Source organism: Chrysemys picta, chromosome 4, assembly GCF_011386835.1.
Source record: "Chrysemys picta bellii isolate R12L10 chromosome 4, ASM1138683v2, whole genome shotgun sequence".
NCBI lineage: Eukaryota > Metazoa > Chordata > Testudines > Emydidae > Chrysemys > Chrysemys picta.
Window position 1 is genome coordinate 87,789,208 of NC_088794.1, and position 20,063 is coordinate 87,809,270.

A 20,063-nucleotide genomic window follows, 5' to 3' on the forward strand; every position below is an offset into this window, starting at 1 on the left:
ATGGGGCTTCTCTAGCAGCAAAACACAGATGCTGGAGACTCTCGTGGACTTACTGGTTCAACAAACACAGCTCGGACGACTCCATTTTAGCACCTCCCTGTATCCTGCCCCCCTCAACATTCCAGATGGTTTCAGGGACCGCATTCCTACCCCTACTACACCATACCAGGGGACAGAAAGGACAACCACAGCTTCATGTATGCTGATCTGTGAGACCCATGGTTGCATTATGTGTAGCCAAAATTGACTTGAATGTTCTTTCCCTTTAAGTTCTATTCCATTAGTTTTTAATGTATTTGCTTTTAACTTGCACAGATTTATTATTTGTAGTGGTTTCTATTTTTTGGAAAATAATCTTTATGAGTTCTCAACATATGCTGCAGAATATCTAGTGGTACTGAAAGCACCCACTTATTTGCTATTGTATAGTGTGACAGCTCTCAGGATCAGTGACCAACACAAAGTAATAATCATAAATATACAGCAAGCACCACAAAATAGGTGCACTGACAGTGTTTTATTCAAACATACACCCAGCACCACACAATTCTTAACAGGCCCCAAAACTGTCAGGCCAGATAGAGCACAGTCCACAATGCCTTACCATGGCTCACTGTTACCGTGATCTTTCAGGGCATCCTTGAGCCGTATAGCTCTGCACTGAGCTCTTTGGCAACTTTTCCCCCTTCGCTTTACAGATATTATGCAGGACACAGCAGGCATTTATAACCATTGGGATTTTTTTTCACCGATATCCAATCTTGTGAGTAAACAACACCAGCATCCCCTTCAATCTACCAAAAGAGCATTCAACGGTCATTCGACACCTGTGGAGCCGGTTGTTGAATCTTTCCTTGGTGCTGGTGAGGTGGCTAATGTTCAGCTTTATGAGTCAGAGGAGCAAGGGATAGGCTGGGTCCCCCAGGATCACTATTGGCATTTCAACATCACCAATGGTAATCCACTGGTTCAGAAAGGAAGTCCCTGCTTGTAGCTTTCTGAACAGTCCTGTATTCTTAAACAGTCCTGTGACATCATCATGTATCTTCCCTGACCAGTCACCATTAATGTTGGTGAAGTATCCCTGGTGATCCACCAATGCTTGAACATAGAAAAATAGCCCTTTCTATTGCTGTACTCTGGGGTGACATGGGCTGGTGCCAAATTAGGGATATGCATGCCATTTATCATACCACACCACAGTTTGGGAACCCCATTGCCAAGAGTCACAGTCCTGTGTAGCAGGAGACAATTAATGGCTTTGCACATTTACATGACAATGGCCCCCCACAGTGGATTTTCCAACTCTAAAATGATTTCTCATTGCAGATTTCCCCAGTGCGATCACCACTCACTTCTCCACTGTCAGTGCAGCTCTCAGGGGTGAACTCGACACACAGATCCAAGAACACAGCCTTGCACATCTGAAATTTCTGCAGCCACTGCTCGTTGTTCCAAACCTGCAGTACGATCCCACCCAGTCAGTGCTCGGGCCCGGAAGCAGCGCTCCACCCTCAGCGGCTACTCTGTGAATGCCACCAGGAACCTTGAATTCAATTTGGCTATGTCCCACAGCAATCTGTCCTCCACAAAATCATCATGTTCCCCCTGATGTCCTGTACTTGCATCACTCATGAACATATTGCAGAGCTGTGTAGGTTCCGTGCTTCCATCAGAGATGGCAGACAGTGAGCAGGGTGGCACGAGTTCATGGTTTTTTTAAAAAGATGTGAAAATGATGGGATATGGATGACATTATGGGGATGGATAAAGTTGCATGCTGGGAAGTTGACTCCTTGCTCCCAGTCACCCCTGTATGACTTTTCTGCCCCACTCGGCCTTGCCAAAACTTCCCAAAACAGTGGTGGATGGTGGTGAACTGCACACTGGGATACCTACCTATGGTGCACTGCACCATGCATCGACAAAAGCACTCCATGGTGAGTAAGTGCAATGCCGATGCAAGAAGCCAGGTATGCACACACGATACACTAACTGCAGCAGCTTTAACCAAAGTTGGTAGACATGGCCTTAGAGAAAGTTAAATTTCACTGGTACTTTTCTTTTTGTTAGTTTGACAACTAGGTTAGCTTTGGCACTAAAGCTGTGAAAGGGGAAGTGTGAAGATGGCAAATGTACCCTGTGGCTTCATAGACGAGTGTCAGGTGGTCACCCGTTAGAGATTATGCTATGAGGAGATAGAAAAGGGGATTCTTCTTTCCCACCCCCCACCCCCATGAAGTTTCTTGGAGACAAAATGTAGCTAACTGAATAGCAAAGGTGAAGGGTAGTAGTTGCTAACAAGGTAGAAAAATATTGATGTAGCACCTAGTACAGCTGATTGGAAGAGATGTAAAATCTTTAGGTGAAAATGTTTTTAGTTACATTTTCATAAAGATTTTCCATTTTACACTAAAAATAGGATAAAATGCTCTTGAACAGGTCTCTCATATACATAGTACAGCACTAAAATTCTGGGGTGCAGGACAGAAGTCAGGAATGCAGCAAACCAATGTAGGCTCTGAGACTGGCCTCTGACAGAAAGTGTTTTATTTGTTAATGTCCATGCAGAGCAGACCGGACCTGGATTTTTTTTAAAAAAGATCTTGGCCAGGAGATGCAGCATCGTGGTAGTAAAATGTATCCCTCGTGAAAGGATGGAGAGCTGAACTGATCATACTGGATTTGAAGGTGTGGTCCTAATGAACAGCCGTGCTATCTAATCCCTAGTCAGCAAGGGGTTATATCTCAGCCTAATTTCCCCCTCCACTAGAGCAGGTGCTCAGAGGAAGGGTTGAAAGTGTGACTGTTAGGGAATCATTGGACAGTGCACGTCTTTGGGAAGCCATAGTGAGTCCCCATGGCCTGAGGTTATAAGACAGAGCTGAACTTCAAGCCCTGGGGAGCTTTTCTTCTGTTTCTAGTAAGAAAATAAATTAGAAAGTAACACACTAAGCATTCAAAGAAAAGACCTTGCTTATTGGAATACTTTTCAGCAGAGTATTTGGTCAGGCATTCCAGGTATTTCATAGCACATGCACAGGAGGGGGAAAAAAGTGACTATAAAGGATAAAAAAAGTTTCCAATTTAATGAACTTTAAAAGATAGATTTTTGCTTTTGCAACCTTAAGATTTGGGCTTACAAAACCAGGATTTACAACAGTTTTTTTTTTAAAGTATAAACAAAGACACTCTAAGAAGCCATCTCGATTACAGCAATCTGAGTCCCACTATTACAGAAATGTTTTTCCACTGGTAAGATAGCAAAATATTAACACTTCCTTGTTGCTACTTACACTTGTTTTGAAAACGTTTCCCCCTTCAACCTTCTTACATGCTCGTTAAATATTCTATCACTCATCATCGGTGTTTCCCTTTAGAAAAACGGACCCTGACCGGGAGAGAGGAAATCATCTATGGCACGTCATTTCTCTCTCCTCCTCCTCCTAATTCATCAAGGTTTTTCAGTTCCCACAAGGGTAGCACATTCTTTTCCCTTCTCCTTCCCTCTCTCCTCTTTCCTTTCATCATCCTTTCAGAAGCTCTCTCTGTCTTATCATTTTCTTTTTTCAGGGCATTTTACCTGTCCTCCAGGTACAGTATCTGTGAGGCAGTTATACTGAAACCAATGCTGAACCACAAGCTGAACAGAATGGTCTTGCAAAAAATGTCTTCCCAGGCAGAGTTCCTTATTCCTGAAAATCAGGCAGCCTTTGCTAGCACTTTCTAGCAACTACTACATTCAGCACAAGCATTTTTTTCTTTTATTGATACTATCAGAACCAAACAAGTAATTTTTATGCCCTATGTATCTGTTTTCTCTTTCCTCCCTAGATTCCGCTCATCTAATTGTGTGGGCAATAGTACCACTACCCCAGTACACCTAGTGTGTCAGGGCTGTTGGACTACTGCACTCTAGTAAAAACAGGGCCCAGCCAACATTACCCATCATTCCAGGATGATATACCAGCTTCACAGCGACAAGCTGCAAAGACACCCTTCTCTGACACAAGACACCTCCTAAGTTTCAGTGTAGCCATATTTAGGGTAAATAGTTCATACATAGAAATACTTGTTGAGCTGGAAACCACAGGTCCAGTTGCAATTTCAATATTGCAGCATGGCAGAGGAAAAAACCAACCACGTACTCTAACACCAGCCTATTTGCACAAGCTCCCTAGTGTGATGAATAAGACCAATTTTGATACAAATGAACAGCAAAATTGGAAAGGCTTGAGAAGCTGTGTCAGATATCTTATACATTCTTCCCTCCCTCCCATCTATAATCAATAACCATCTTCTTTCTCTGACAGATTGCCTCTTGTAAGTATGCACACAGAAGGTAATGCTTTTGTTATACATCCCTGCATTCAGGGTCACGTTCCAGTGACAATGAACCAAAGTATGCCAGGCACATTCAAGGGTATATTTCTGCGCCATATTTGAATGGCCTTTGACTGGAGTTGGGTCTACATCAATTCACACTTCTAACACCAAACATCAATATTTCAGCATAACGATGCAACTGTATTAACTTTTTTTTAAAAAGGTAAAAGGTATCATAGGAACAGCCTAAGCTGATTTTGGAAAGAGGCTTGTTTCCTACACCTTTGTATTCGTATTAAAATGACTTCACTGAAGTACACCAACATAAGTGCTTTATGAAGTATCTCCACATACATAAACGAGGATATTTTCAAAACATATCTGACACTTCTTTACTTTCTGAAGTGGAATACAGGGCCAGAGCGCTTTTTCCCATTTGCTCCCATTTTCTTTAAAGAACACACTGCACAGCACTATCAGTGTGGTCTAATTCAACAATCATTCTTCATGAGACTGTAAAGCCTGCATTGTAGAATAACTATCAATATGCAAAAACTCCTCTTCAGCAGAATAATTACATTAACACCAGTCAGATTAGGTGGCTGGCTGAACAAACAACACACGTTCACACAAGAATAAGTCAACCGTCTTAATAAGGATTTACTTTAACAGAACCTTGAAGGGTACACTATACTCAGTCTCATTATCAGAGAGTTGATTGGATTTTTATACAGCATGAGCCATAGGCAATCTAAAATAGACCCACTGAAGAATGGAAAGGAGAGTCAGAAAAGCAACATTTTAGACCCCCGGCTCTTGGTGCCTTTAATACTTCCTGTTTTTCTTTTTTTTAAGGAGAGAGAGCGAGCACGCACGCAAGAGAGAGTGTGCTAAACAGATATTTTCATTTATCATGTTTTTAACTTCTTTTCTGATGAAGAATTCTCTGAATCTGTGTCTTCAAACTCTGCTCTGTGCCTTTTCAGTCCTCCAAGAGCTTGAGAGCTCTCACTGTCTGTCAGATGCAAGTTGCTGATATCCTCTTTCGTACCCACACTGTAACTGTTGGAGTCCATTTCAGACAGGCAACAGTCTTTGTGCAAGGTCACACCTGTCTGTACAATGTTGCCATTATCAGCATTTAAGTGTGATTGTAGTCCTTGGGTTATAGTCTCCTGCTCTCCAAACCTCTGTCCATTGTTGAAATATGAAGGGCAAGGATGTAAGTGGCCATTATTGTGATTTACACAGGATGTCTCAAGGTTCCTGTCCTCACTGTCATCAGTTTGGTTTCTGGAGTAATTACCAGATCCGCTACAGATGGCGGCAGCAGAGAGTGAATCCTTGGAAATAGCCAGTGAGTGGTGGCTTGATGCTGGTTGACAGTTCTGGCTGTTTTTCTGTTCTAGAAGTCCTGCAGTTTGAGTGCATGGCTCTTCGGTACGACTACTTAGCCCTTTGCAGATGGCTTTTCCATTGAGCTTTTTAGTCTCAAAAGAATGTTCTACAGACCCACTGCTGGTGTCTTGGGATGTGCTTTCTTGATCCTCTGTCCGTCGCTGATTGTCGCGTTCATGATCTTGACCATTACTAGAGTTTTCTACCGTACCATATTCCTTTAAAGTTTCTTTGCTGTGGCTTTCAGTAGAAATATCTTGGGCACCTTGAGGAACTAATAAACTCAAGTTACTAGCATCTTCCTTATTTAAGGAGGGTGCTGTACTGTGTCTTCCACTAGTTCCTGGTCTCCCCTCATCATTCTCCCCCTCTTCATGAGAGGATTCACCATCTTTACCAGTTGAATAGGATATATAAGAATACTGAAGCCATTTGTAAGCCTTGTAAATCTTTCTCTCTACTGATTCATTATCTGAGCAAGGAGAGGCCCTTTCTTTGAGGACCTCCATATTAGTAGAACTTCTTCCAGGTGAAGAAGCTGGAGAAGAAGAAAGGTCATCTACTTTGATCTGTGGGTAATCATAGAGATCCTCACCTATGTAGGTGCTCACATTCTCTGGATTTGTACTAGTCCTCTCTTCCCTTTGCATTTTCTGTCGTCGTCTCAATGCATTGCGTTGACGTGTTGATGCACGTCGTTCATTCAATTCCTCTTCATCATCTGTGCTGCTACTACTGCTAGAACTGCTAGATTCATTCTCCTCAGGACTTGGGGACCTTGGCCGTGGGAAAAGGTCTGTGTCCAGTTCTGCTTCACAGGTATTCTCATCAGAATCAGACTCATTGGAAAGAGCCAGGAGACGTTTATCCTGATATCTTCTAAGTGCAGATAGCCTCTGTTGACGAGAAGCCACATCTTCTCTTGCTGGCGGAGATTCTGTTGATCTTAAGGTCCCTAAGTTATAGGCTGTTTCGTCCGATTCTTCTGCCATTTGCGGTGGGGAGTGATGAAGAGAGGCAGAGGACTCTGATTCACTATACCCGGAGCGTTCACTTACTCCAGCATGGAGCTGCAAGATGGTGCTTTCACTAAGGTCGCTGTCGGAGTCAGAACTCCAGCCTTCAATCTCCCGGCGCACGAGGGAGTCAAAGAATGCCATCATTCGTGGATCTTCTTGGACAGACTGGTTGGCATAATCATGGGACAGACCACTGCCACTGTTCAGCACAAGACTAATGTACTCTTCATGAGTGTAGAGGCAACGTGAATCATCCTCAATTCTACCATCCAGATCTCCTGTGCAGTCAGGCTGCTTATAAGGACTCCAGATCTGTAAGAGTAAAACAGAAGAATACATTGCTTTTTATATATACATATATACACACACACACACACACACACTATTTAAAAGGATTTCAAATACAATAGCAACACAAATGCAAAGATTATGATATAAAAGACCATGTTTTAGACATAACTGTCCCCCACCTCCCAAACAAGAACTTCTAGTACTTGGAGAACTGTTCCTTTCACCCCATTCCAGATATTTTTTAAAAGGAGTTTTTCCTCCCTTGGCGGCTCACATCACAAATCCCCAATAATTTCAGTATTTCAGACTGTAATATTTCTTGCAAATATCAGTGTTCTATTTTTGTATAAATAGGTGTTGCTTACTCACTATGGGTAAGAATAGTTTGTTGCCTACAGTACAATCTAAGCAATAATGAAGGCACTTGTTTCCCAGGAAACTAGGATCACTTGTAATGATGTGCAGTGACATTTCATCCAGTTGCATATGCATATATATATATATATATAAATAAATCTGCTCAGTGATCAGGATGCTGAATGCATGCAGGTAAAAAGCTGGATATTACTAGTGCATCTGCTAAACAGTCCTGAATTAAAAGGTTATGTGAGAGATTGACTTCCCCATCCCTCGATGCACCTGATGTCAAGGGACTGCAGTAGATCTAATCAAAAAGATCCCCCACGCCTGCATTCCCATGAAAGAGAGGGGAAGTAAGAATGTTTAGATATTTATTTACGCTACCTTTGAAGAGGAGCTGAGCAGTGATGTTGGGAAATTGACTGACTCAATGTCAACAGTCTTGGCTCTGCTACTGATGCAGAGCCCAGTGCTGCTAGAGGTTTCTCGATGAAAGAACAGAATACCAATGCTCTGTAGGGATCATGGGATGCACTAGCTAATGCAATACTTAAATCCTCTTTATTTTATTTCCAGATGGAGAAGCAACAAGACTAAAGCATTAATCTGGACTCTGACACTAACCACCATCACCTTGCTAATGATTAATATAAGTCCAATATTATAATTATGTATATATGTATTGTAGACAGAGCTGGCAGCATCACCTATACAGAGCCCTGGTCTACACTACGGGGTTAGGTTGAATTTAGCCGCGTTAGGTCGATTTTAAAATGAATGCGTCCACACAACCAACCCCGTTCCATCGACTTATAGGGCTCTTAAAAAATCAACTTGTATACTCCTCCCCAGCGAGGGTAGTAGCGCTAAAAATCGACCTTGCTGGGTCGAATTTGAGGTAGCGTGGACAAAAATCGACAGTATTGGCCTCTGGGAGCTATCCAAGTGCTCCACTGTGACCACTCTGGACAGCATTTTGAACTCTGATGCACTAGTCAGGTACACAGGAAAAGCCCTGGGAACTTTTGAATTTGATTTCCTGTTTGGTCAGCGTGGCGAACTCAGCAGCACAGGTTACCATGCAGTCCCCCCAGAATCGTATAGCGTTGAATGTTTCTACGCTCCCTCTATCATCTCCGTCCCTGAGGTTATCACAGATTAGAAGGCGAAGAAAAACGCACTCGCGATGACATGTTTTCCAAGCTCATGCAGTCCTCCCACACTGATAGGACACAGCTTAATGCATGGAGGCATTCAGTGGCAGAGGCCAGGAAAGAATTAAGTGAGCGCAGAGGGAGGACGCGATGCTGAGGCTAATGGGGGAGCAAACAGACATGATGAAGAGTCTGTTGGACCTGCAGGAAAGCCGAAAAGAGCACAGACCCCTACTGCAGCCACTGTATAAACGCCTACCCTCCTCCCCATGTTCCATAGCCTCCTCACCCAGATGCCCAAGAATGCGGCGGGGGAGGCTCCGGGCACCCAGCCACTCCACTCCAGAGGATGGCCGAAGCAACAGAAGGCTGTCATTCAAACAGTTTGATTTTTAGTGTGGCTACAATAAGCAATGTGGCCTTGTCCTTCCCTCCTCCCACACCCCACCCGGGCTACCTTGTCCGTTATCTCTTTTTAAAAAAAATTAAAGAAAGAAAGAATGCATGGTTTCAAAACAATAGTTACTTTATTTCAAAGGGGAAGGGTGGTTGGCTTACAGGGAATTAAAATCAACTAAGCGGGCAGGTTTGCATTAAGGAGAAACACACACAACAGTCACACCAAAGCCTGGCAAGTCATGAAACTGGTTTCCAAAGCCTCTCTGATGCGCAGCGTGCCTTGCTGTGCTCTTCTAATCGCTCTGGTGTCTGGTTGCTCAAAATCGGACGCCAGGCGATTTGCCTCAACCTCCCACCCCACCATAAACGTCTCCCCCCTTACTCTCACAGATATTATGGAGCACACAGCAAGCAGCAATAATAATGGGAATGTTGGTTGCACTGAAGTCTGACCCAGTCAGCAAATAGCTCCAACGAGCTTTTAAACGTCAAAGGCACATTCTACCACCATTCTGCACTTGCTTATCCTATAGTTGAACTGCTCCTTACTAATGTTCAGGCTTCATGAGCCATGGGAGCAAGGGGTAGGCGCGACCATGCGGTGCTGCCAGCTGGGAGAGCAACCTGAGGCAGAAGCCTCCAGCTCGCATGATATTCCAAGCAGGACTGAATCTCCATGAGACGAAACTTAAAGAAGAGAATGACCTGGAGTCTCTGGCTCCCATTCAGTGCTCTAAAAGGAGGATAGCCATGTCTGTCCAGGCGCCCCGATTGACCTCAATGAGGTCTGCCAGGAGCACCCAGGAGACGTATGACAGCTATCAGTCCTACTGCACCATCTGTCGCGAAGGCAAGAGCTGCTGCTGTGTACCAATGCAGTACCGCGTCTGCCAGCAGCACCCAGGAGACGTATGGTGATGATGAGCTGAGCGGGCTCCATGCTTGCCGTGGTATGGTGTCTGCATGGGTAACCCAGGAAAAAAGGTGCGAAATGATTGTCTGCCGTTGCTTTCACGGAGGGAAGGAGGGAGTGGGGCCTGTCGACATGTACCCAAAACCAACCGTGACAATGTTTTTGCCCCATCAGGCATTGGGAGCTTAACCCAGAATTCCAATGGGCAGCGGAGACTGCGGGAACTGTGGGATAGCTGCCCACAGTGCACCGCTCTGTAAGTCAATGTTAGCCACGGTAGGGAGGACGCACTCCGCCAACTTAATGGGCTTAGTGTGGACATATGCAATCAACTGTATAAAATCGGTTTCTAAAAATCGACTTCTATAAAATCGACCTAATTTTGTAGTGTAGACATACCCCCAGGGTTGCCCAATGCTTCCATTATAAAGACCCAATTTTCAGTCCCTTAGAATGTTGCCAAATTAATTGTTTGGGCTGCAAGTTTCCATGCTGGGTGTCTGCCTCAGACTGAATTTTTTGGAGAAGTTATAGAAAAAATGGTTGAGCCATTTCCCAGAAAGAACAGGAAAAACTATACTGGTTTTACCCATGTTAAAAAAAATGTTTACAACCATGATTTCATTGAGAAACTTGGGAGTCTACATGCTTAGCAGCAAGAATTTTAAATTTGTCAAGGAGGGAGGCTGCGTCAGGGATGAACCTTTTGCTGTTCTTGTGAAAAGTGTCCAAATTTGGCCAAGTTATGAGCCTTTGAAATGTTTCAGTTTGTAAATGCTCAGTAGAGACTATTTAGAATTTGGCTGCTAAATTCTCTACAGATTCCATCTGTACTGAGCAAGCTCTATCCTTTCCCACATGCCTACTGGACTGCCATGTGCGGCGGGTGTCATAAGCTGGGGGGAGGCTGTGCCTCCCCAAACGGCGTGACCCTGCCCACACTCTGCCCCCAGGCATCCCCCCTCCTGCTTCCCGCTCTGCACGGCTCTAGACTCCCTGTGTGGTAGCCCTGGCTTGGGCCGCGCCACCTGCCTTCCCTCCCGGTGCTCTGGGACTGAGGGGCCTGGGGCCATGCTGACAACCCTCCTGGCACTCCTGGGGTGGGGCTGCCCCACCCCTCCCTCCTGGTGCTCTGGGGCTGGGGGCATTGGCCTGGGGCAGGGCGTTAGCCTGGGGCAGGGCCTGCGGCCACGGTGAAAGGGCTCTGGGCTCCAGCGAGGGGATTGGGGGGAAACACGGAAGGGGCGGGGCCTTGGGCTAGCCTCCCGCAGCCCGCTGTTCACATGCCACCCATGCGAACTGCATATGTGCCATTTCACACAGAGCAACTGAGCATCCCAGAGCTGCTGCTCCTAGCAGCCAAGGGCCACTGGAACTGGCAGCAGGGAGACTGAGGGTATGTCTACACAGCAAAAAAAAAAAAAAAAAAAAAAAAAAAAAAAAAAAAAAAAAAAACACACACACACCCCTGCAGTTGGCCCAGGCCAGCCAACTCGGGTTCGCATGGCTTGGGCTGTGGGACTGTTTCATTGCTGTGTAGACTTCCAGGCTTGGGCTGGAGTTCTCTAGGACCTGCCTGAGCCCTGAAGGCTACGCAGCAATGAAACAGCTCTACAGTTTTGAATTACAGGGATTTTTTAATTTCTTCCCCCAAAATATGCCTGATTGTAAAGAACAGGAACTAGGTCCCAAGCACTGAAAGAAAACTGATCTGGCCTGCTCCTGTGAAAGCATCTCTGGAGGAGTCTTTCCTGGCTTGGGAGCAACTGGGGCAGAGTTTCCCTTGGTGGAACCTAAACTGGGTTTCTTCATAAACAAAATGCCTTGGCCTTTTGCCTGTCCTGTCTGGGTGACCACCACACTGAGGGATGTGGAACAAATAGAGATAATAAGCTTGCAGGTAACAAAATCCCTAAAATAATTCATCTCACGATAGAAAGAGGAGAGGAGACCAGCACTACTCCCAGTTGTCCCAAATTTTGGTTTTAAAACCTGGGATAGCAACAGATATCTGAGTGAATTATCTGTCTGGTCAGAGACTAGGATGCTTGGATGATCATACAAGGGGCGTAACTGAGCACTGGAGCTCTACTTACAAGTCTAAGATGCCTTTGTTATTCACAGGAAAAGAAATGCAGCCCCAAGTGTCTCAGACTTGGGGAGAGGTCATAATCCAGGAAAATCCATGAGGTACTGCACATAATTTATACACCATGTCAAAATAACTGAAAAAAAGTTATGCTCTTAATGTAAGTGAAAATAATTAGAGCCACCTGACTACGTCAGATTATCCTACCAAGCAGCAGCAGATAGCCATGTAGACATTGGCTTGTCACCATAGAAACAAGGGTGAAAAGATTTTCCTATATTTGATACACTGGTAATTTTCAAACAAGTGGATCATCAACATTCATCCTCAAACTCCAAAGCTGCTATTCATTTTAGGATTTAATGCAAAATGACCGTCATTCTTAAAATTCTCCCTGGACTTGCTTTAGTTTGTGTCCTATGGACATTCTCGCTGTACTCCCAGCATCCCCTGCCCAGCTGCACAGACCTCCTCTCTGGCTTCACAGGTGCTGGTGGGAGTGCCTCATCTGCATCTCTCTGTCAGACCATTTTTTCATTCCATCATTTAATTGTAAAGGAGTTTGCAATGCAGTTTGTAGGAAAGATATTAAACTAAATAAAACTGCAAAGGGCAGCTATTAAACCAGTACCTTAACTCACTTCTACACTCTTCAAAATCATGTCCTCCCTTCAGAAGCCTGCACTTGGAAAGAGAGAGCGCTATACTCAGGGGTTAATGCATCCAGCATTTCCTCTCTGGTGATATGGATTCAAACACACTTTAATCCTGAGCAAAATGAGCATGATGGGGCTCAATCAGGGCTGTTTGAAGTACTCTGGGTTTAACTATACCCTCAAAATAAGGACCCAGATTTGAATTTAAAGCTTCTTACGTGCCGTGTTTTCAGGTCTGGTGAACATCAAAAGTCCAAGCCAATGAGATATATTCATGTGGGTTCATTTTAAAAATCAAAGGCCAAAGCCACCTCTGGAGTAAGCCCGCTGATTTTATCAGAGTTAAGCCAGAGATTAATTTGGCCTTCATTTGGTACCCAGCACTAAAATAGCAAGTGTGTTGGCAGAAGTGCGTGGGAATCTCAAATAGCTTGTCTGTATTATACCTAGATGTTGGTGCTAGCAGTGTCTTACTTCAATAAGTGCTAAATTTAGTAAAGCTAGTCTAAAAATTAAAACCCAAACAATTGCTTGTATCCACACTTTTAGCTCATCACCGACCTCGTATAGCTGAGGAAATAGAATGCTAGTCAATAGCTGAAAGGTTGTCTTTATATCTTCTTTTAAAAAAATAAAAAGGATTTTTTCGAGTGGCAGTGAAGGGAAGAGGAGAGCTTTTAAGAAAGTGATTTGAAAACTAGCTGTAGAGGTCCATTGTGCATCTTCCCTCTCACTTGCAATATCATGACATCCCTGAGTCAGCTACAGTAATTGCTTACATGAAAACGTCACATTAGGAAAGGATATACATTTTGAGAGGCTTTAATGCAATAAAAAGCCATTTCCCATTGCTCTTCATCTCATCTTTTCCATCCACCTGTTCTGTCTCCGGCCTCCCTCAACATGCATCTCTGCCACTTGGTCCTTTTCTTCCTCTTTTCCATGGACATCATTCCCTCTCGTACTTCCTGAATCCTCGCATCCAAATACATAGCATGGACCCTTAGCAGAGGCAGCTAAATTGACTTTTACCTTCTTACAAGCAGCTGCTTTTATTGGTCACCAGGCTTTTCCTTGCAATGAAGAGCACTGGACACTTGTAACAGGAACTGGAAATGAAGAGAAGCAGCCAGCACCATGTAACCTACCTACTTCCCATGATGAGCAATTGCTCTGCAGATCAGTTTGATAACTGCTGCTATGTAAGACGGTACCTCTAATAGGTTAGCAACCTTCACCTGCAGTACTGCAGTGCAGATCTCAGCACTGGAAATGAGCTCAAATGCTGGCAACAGACTTGAACTCAAGACACGCTGGCCCCTAAATGAGAAGCATAATTAGCTTAGCCAGACCGATGATGTACAACAATCAAAGGGCAAGAAGTTCTGCCACTTTCATGTATGGAGTTGCCTGGATTTTATTAAACTTTTTTCCCCCCACTGATTTGTTTCCAACTTGTGATCTTAAAGACTTCAGTTGTTTCAAAGCAGATAAGCAAGTTCCATCACACACACAGTGACAACAGAAATTGTCTTTTAAAGGAAGCGCTGGAGTAAAGTGATCTTCGAAAGTTACACATCCTATGAATGAACACTTAACTGAACCAAGCTTTTAATCATTAGACAAAGAGGAAAAAAAAAGTGTACACAAAAGCAACACAGGGGATGTGTTTATGCCAAAGTTAATCCAACAGACTAAGTACAGTCATGCAGGAAGGATTCACAGGGTAAAGGGTCAATATATCCAAAATCCAAAAGAGAGACTTTAGACTGCATGAATTAAGTTCGCAGAGCCAAAAATTCCTCTGGCAGAATTGTGTTTAAATAGAAACAGGCAGTCTGTTAGAAATGGAAAGTCAATAAGCGTCTAAAGACTATACAACACACTTTGTCAAAATCCATACTTAGGATGATGCAAGCCAGATATTTTCTTTTGTTTTAAAAACACACACAAGTCTCTCAGGAGAATATAAATGAAAATGGAAAGAAAGAAGAAGAGGAGGAAAGTGGAGGTGCAAAACTAATGTGTCAGAGGAAAACATGAAGAAGAAAGTGGAACTAGGATAAGATTCTAAAGCCTGTTAATAGTTGGAATGTGAATGAAGCAGATGGGCACTGGGCCATGCTCCCAAGGATTTGGGCCACGTCTCATCCCCAAGTTGCAGACTATTAAAACATTTCTTGGCAGGGTAAAGGTCAATTTGTAACTGACTAAAAGCATTTAGTTATACTCAAACAACCTCCTTTCCAGCCATGTGCACTCAAGAATCTTACAAAGCCATTCAAGCAAATGGTTTGAAGCAAGATCAGTTTTCATGGTTAGAAATTTGGTCAGTCTAGATCTGTCAACAGGAACAGTGAAACAGAATTACTTATTTCCGTTGCAGTGGCATACAAAGCACGGTAGGTGCTGTACAAACACCTAGGACAACTTAGGAACAGAAGCCAACTTATCTTACACCCAAGAGAAGTACTTGATAGCAAAATAGGATATAACTCTGCATTCCATGTAGTTTCTGGTAGTCACCGGCCTTCTGAAAATTCTGCACATTTTAAAATGCAGAATACAGAGAAGAGACAATTCTAACACCTAGCAATGTCCATCCCCTCTTGAATACATACAAAGATATGGTAATTTATACAGCTCCACTTATTCATGTCATCATTGTACAAGCATCTTAATACACTTTTGTGAAAAATTAGAAATGGACCCAGGAGGTAGTACTTGGGTCAGGTATAGACTAAGGTTCAGTTGTACTGAAGTCTTCCAGGATGTCAGAAATCATATGAGATAACTGATCATACTACATTTCTGCCAGTTTGGGCCAAAATCTCATGAGACTTTAGATATGCTCAAAATGAAACTGGAAAATAGGTTCCTTTTCCTTCAGGCCCAAGCAGGAAACAAACCATAGGGGAAGATCCAAATCCACAAAATTCAGATCTGACCCTATGCCCCCACACCATTTGAAATTCAATTGGTTTAGATTGAAAATTCTACTTTTGCCAATCTCTAATAAAACACTATATTTAGCTGAAAAAATCTGCTATTAAAAACGTATATAAAAAAAGAGACAAGGTCTAATATCAGGAACATGGTACTGATGTAATATGGATTCAAATATATGGAAAAAATAGGTTGCCCAAATTAAAGAGTTGGGTAAGAGACAAATCATGTCCACTTGATAGGCTAGCCAACTTGAACCATTGCCTTCAGAATACTGCTGCCAAACAGCAGCACTTGCTGATGATCAGTTAAGGGCTCCAGGTCATGTGATGCTAACTCTTAGCATCTGGATACAGAACAAAAAAACCCCCAAAAAACAAACAAACAAACAAAAAAACCACAAACACACCGCACAGACATTTTCCTAATGTTACTTTTCTATGTATGCAATTTCTGTTGTTGTCACAGGAATATGATTGCAAATGGTAGGGTATTATGAAAGGGAGAGTGTCCACAAGACAGACAAACAGATATACATTAAAACATAGTCCACACTATGAGAGACTATACTGCTATGAAGTCATGACAACTCATGGGGGACACACCCTGTTTGGGGCCAGACAGATAAAGGGACTAGCCCCTTTGGCATCAAACCTTTTTTTTGGGGTGGGGTGGGGTAGGGAAGTGAGTCATTAACAAAACAAAGGTGCTGTTTCAATATCAGTTTTTAAAGGAAAAATGTATTTATGACAATGACTGTTCTCTTACCTTTATAATCTTTTCAACGCCAGAGGAGCAAATCATGTAGGTATGGGGATTAAACCGAACCTGGTTTACAATAGACCGATGACCTTTCAACACCATAAAGGCACCATTAACAACCCTGCCGATCCCACCTAGGCAAACAGAAGAAAGAAGAAGGGAACTGAATTGGAGCATACTATATTTAACAGTACATCTTAACAATATTCTGTAACTCCTGTGTTGACAATAGAATATCAAATATGCACATAAAGTTACTACAGAAAGAATGCAGCTCCGATGAGGACTATACCTCCAGCGAATCTGTACTTGGAGACTACACACTTCATCCTCCTAAATAAAAAACATAGGCGGTTTTAGAACCCCGGGATAAGTGTGATAAACGTATGCATCTCATATAAAAGAACAGTAACATATTTAATTGAACTGCAAGTGAAGCTGGCTTGTTTGAAGCAGAAGACCTACTAGAGTCTAAATTTGAGGCAGAGATGAATTCACAGGTTGGTTCCCCAATCATTGTGCCTTCCTTTATCAGTGGTAAAGATTGCAAGATAATCTGCGGGCAATGAAATGGAGAAAAAGAGCATTGTTCCATGGGGTGTGACTCCTTGCCATGAGGCAAAGGAAATAATCCACACTGGATATATAAAGAGGAGTGCCAGAAAACAATGGTAGTACCTATAAGGCCCTACATTAGTGACTCCAATTTAAGTGCGAGAAGCTCTCTGTATTTTATTTTATTAGGTCTATTTCCCAATGACAACTTTTCACACAGTTGATTCTTCATTGTATTTATATGCAAGTATAATTCGTTTGAGAACATGCACTTGCATTTTAAAATAAGGAAATGTCATAATGAAGAATGTGAGCAAAAACAGCACTGTTCTTTAAAAGTCAAAAATGAAAACAACTACAGAGGAAGGAAAATGATCTATCAAAATATAACTCCTGAGGTCAAAATACATCTTTTAGAAAGCTGAAGGCGGTTGACTGAGCTATGCTGCCTGCAGCAATCCTAACTTCAGAAAAAACACACACAAAGCTTGCTTGTTAGGTTTAAACTGAACTGCTTTTTCCCCCCAAGTGGCTCTGCTCATCAGGTTTCGTTCCCCCTTTGTCCCCATACTTGAGCTACTTCAGAACAAAGATGGTACTGTAGTTCGATTCCTATGTTGTCCTAATTAACTAGCAACATTTTCTCCTGAAATGGAGAGCAGTGAAATTTCCATCAAATGGCCATTTCCTGTAGGAAAAGCTGCACTGACACTAAATGGCAGCCGGGCAGGGGAAAGAAAAAAAAAAAACCAAAACCCAAAACCAGACATCATCTCAAATACAGATTTTATAGCAGCCTTCCTTTGTAGCTTACATGAATAGTGTAGAACATGTAATCTACCAATTTCTCAACCTTTCTCCCTTAGTGAAAGCTTTCATCAGCTGATTTCTACTCCACTCCTCTATCCCTGAAAGCTCACCTCTCAACCTGGCAATGCATAAATGAGGGACACAATGTGTGACAAGAACCCAAAATGACAGGGACACAATTTTACTTGATTTAAAATGTGGGACTTAGTCCTTTTATGTAAATAACTCTTTCCATAACTTCAGTTTCATGGTACTTTATTTCTGGTGGAAGGACTTTTCAATGGTAAAAGAGAAGGGACCCTAAATCTGCGTGGGACACAATTAACTTGTGGTATGTTCATTCAAGTCCCAATTTGAGATGTATGCATGAAAGAAAGAGGGAAGAAAGGAGGCCATAAATTAGATTTAAAAAAACAGAAAGACAGAGACAGCCTGGCCAAAGGCTTCAAAATTTACAAAATGAAAAGACCCCCAGTAACCTCTGAGAAATTTGGAAAGTTCTTTCCCCTCACCTACATCTCTTCTTGGGCAGTCACCACGACTGAACCAGGTGACAATTTCAACTAATTTGGGCAAGTCTCCACAGAAAACGCCAGTTATGCGAATGGAATCCCACTGGCGTAAGTGGGGTTGGTACGGGTATAACTGGAAGCAGAACAGGACCCTAAATCCTTAATTTCAGACCAGGGTTTGACTCCTCACCCTTTTCATGCTATTGTCCATGCTAAACATTCATGATCACATTAATTCATGGCAACTTGCCTTACTTCTACGGCATTCTTTCCAACCAATTCACAACTGTCAATCATTAGCATGCATCAGGCCAACTGTGCAAGGTTATGCCAAATGCATTTCTTGAAGTTCTTATCTTAGCTCGGTGGAGAAACATTCCAGGAAAAAGCCTTAGGAGTAAAAAGGCAGAAGCTGCTCAGTAAATGTTTCCAATACAAGTGATGCCTGGAAGGCAAGTTTTAAATCATCCACTGATTCTACACACTGGCTACTTGAACACACTGTAGTACAAGACTCAGGTCTGATATTGGGAAATGCTTTGCAGAGGATTAGGAATGCTCCTAAGAGTCAGGCACTAGAAATAAAACGGGAAAAGAAGGATGGTCTTGTGGTTAAAACATAGGCTTACAAGTCAGACACCTTGGGCTCTATTTCCACATTTGTCACAGGCTTCTTACTTGCCCTTGAGCAAGTCACTTCCTCATCTGTAATATGGTTATAACCGTTATTTACCTCAGAGTTATTCTGAAGATTAGTATTTGTAAAGTACATTGAGAGCTCTGGATGGAGAACAACATGTAAATGCAAAAGATCTTAAATACGTAGGTATCCAGAACTTCACAGCTGTCACTATGCTGCAAAGTGTGGCCACTCAGAAATTCAGCGGCAATGGGAAAGGAGCTCCAATCATTCTGCTCCAAAACTGGAAGTCCTCATCATTTCAGCTAACAGAGACTCCACTTGCTGGACCAGACTCATCTGGCTAATCTAGTCCAGTATCCTGTGGCCAGTATCAAATGCTTCAGAGGAAGATGAAAGAAAGCCTAAAATGGACAATTACAGAAAGATTTCCCTATAAGCAGGTTATTCTAACCCTATTAGTTAATGGTGAGCTTATGCTTCCAAACACAAGTGTTTATATCCCTTACAGTAATATTTTTTATACTCTCCAATGTTACTGATGAGATTGTTACCCCTTGTGACCTATGTGGCTAGCCAAAAAATCAGGGTCTTTTAGGTTGTTCCAGTTAGGGTGAGAAATTGGTGAGAGTCATGTATTTCTTTGATGCAATTTTATTTATTTACAAAAAATAGACAAAGTACTGTTTCTCTGAATACAGGAGAAACCAAACAGGAGACAGTTCCTTTGCTCGCTATTCTAAGCCTGCCTTTCCAAAAAGCTCTCACTTCTAGCTTTCCCTCAGGGCCACATTATCAGCACTTCTGTTACTGTTTGCTTGGGTTTCTCTCTGCTTCTGTCACTGTTCTGTTTTTCAATCTCACGTACACATACTTACTCAAACAATGCCTAGCTGAGTTCCTGCCCATATAATTCAAATTCCTGAGTGGCCTGGGATGTGCCTTCATTTTGGCAGGAGACATGGGCCTGTGTTTGGGGTAGTGGCCACTTAACTGTTTCAGTCACCTGATTACAATGGCTTCTTTACATTTATCCTGAATGTAAAATGGCAGTTAAACTGGACCCATAACAAGGTTTAATTCAACCCATAAGAATAGCCATACTGCGTCAGACCAAAGGTCCATCTAGCCCAGTACCTGGTCTTCCGACAGTGGCCTATGCCAGGGCCCCAGAGGGAATGAACAGAACAGGTAATCTTCAAGTGATCCATTCCCAGCTTCTGGCGAAACCCA

The 20,063-nt window shown here is 42.8% G+C and overlaps 1 protein-coding gene and 1 long non-coding RNA gene across 5 annotated transcripts in view; one reads left to right on the plus strand and one right to left on the minus strand.

Moving 5' to 3' along the window:
* Positions 1-8,293, plus strand: part of LOC101946434 (uncharacterized) — a 64,357-nt gene extending 56,064 nt beyond the window's left edge. Inside the window, exon 6 of the long non-coding RNA XR_010600623.1 lies at positions 7,971-8,293. This is a non-coding gene — a long non-coding RNA (uncharacterized LOC101946434). The remainder of the gene's footprint in view (positions 1-7,970) is intronic.
* Positions 3,071-20,063, minus strand: part of DCAF5 (DDB1 and CUL4 associated factor 5) — a 100,299-nt gene continuing 83,306 nt past the window's right edge. For all 4 annotated transcript variants that reach the window (XM_008172540.4, XM_005305916.4, XM_042849343.2 and 1 more), the window contains 2 exons: positions 16,320-16,447; positions 3,071-7,055 (listed from right to left, as the gene is read on the minus strand). In XM_008172540.4, the coding sequence (XP_008170762.1) occupies positions 5,238-7,055; positions 16,320-16,447 (1,946 nt within the window). In that variant the 3' untranslated portion in view covers positions 3,071-5,237. The remainder of the gene's footprint in view (positions 7,056-16,319; positions 16,448-20,063) is intronic.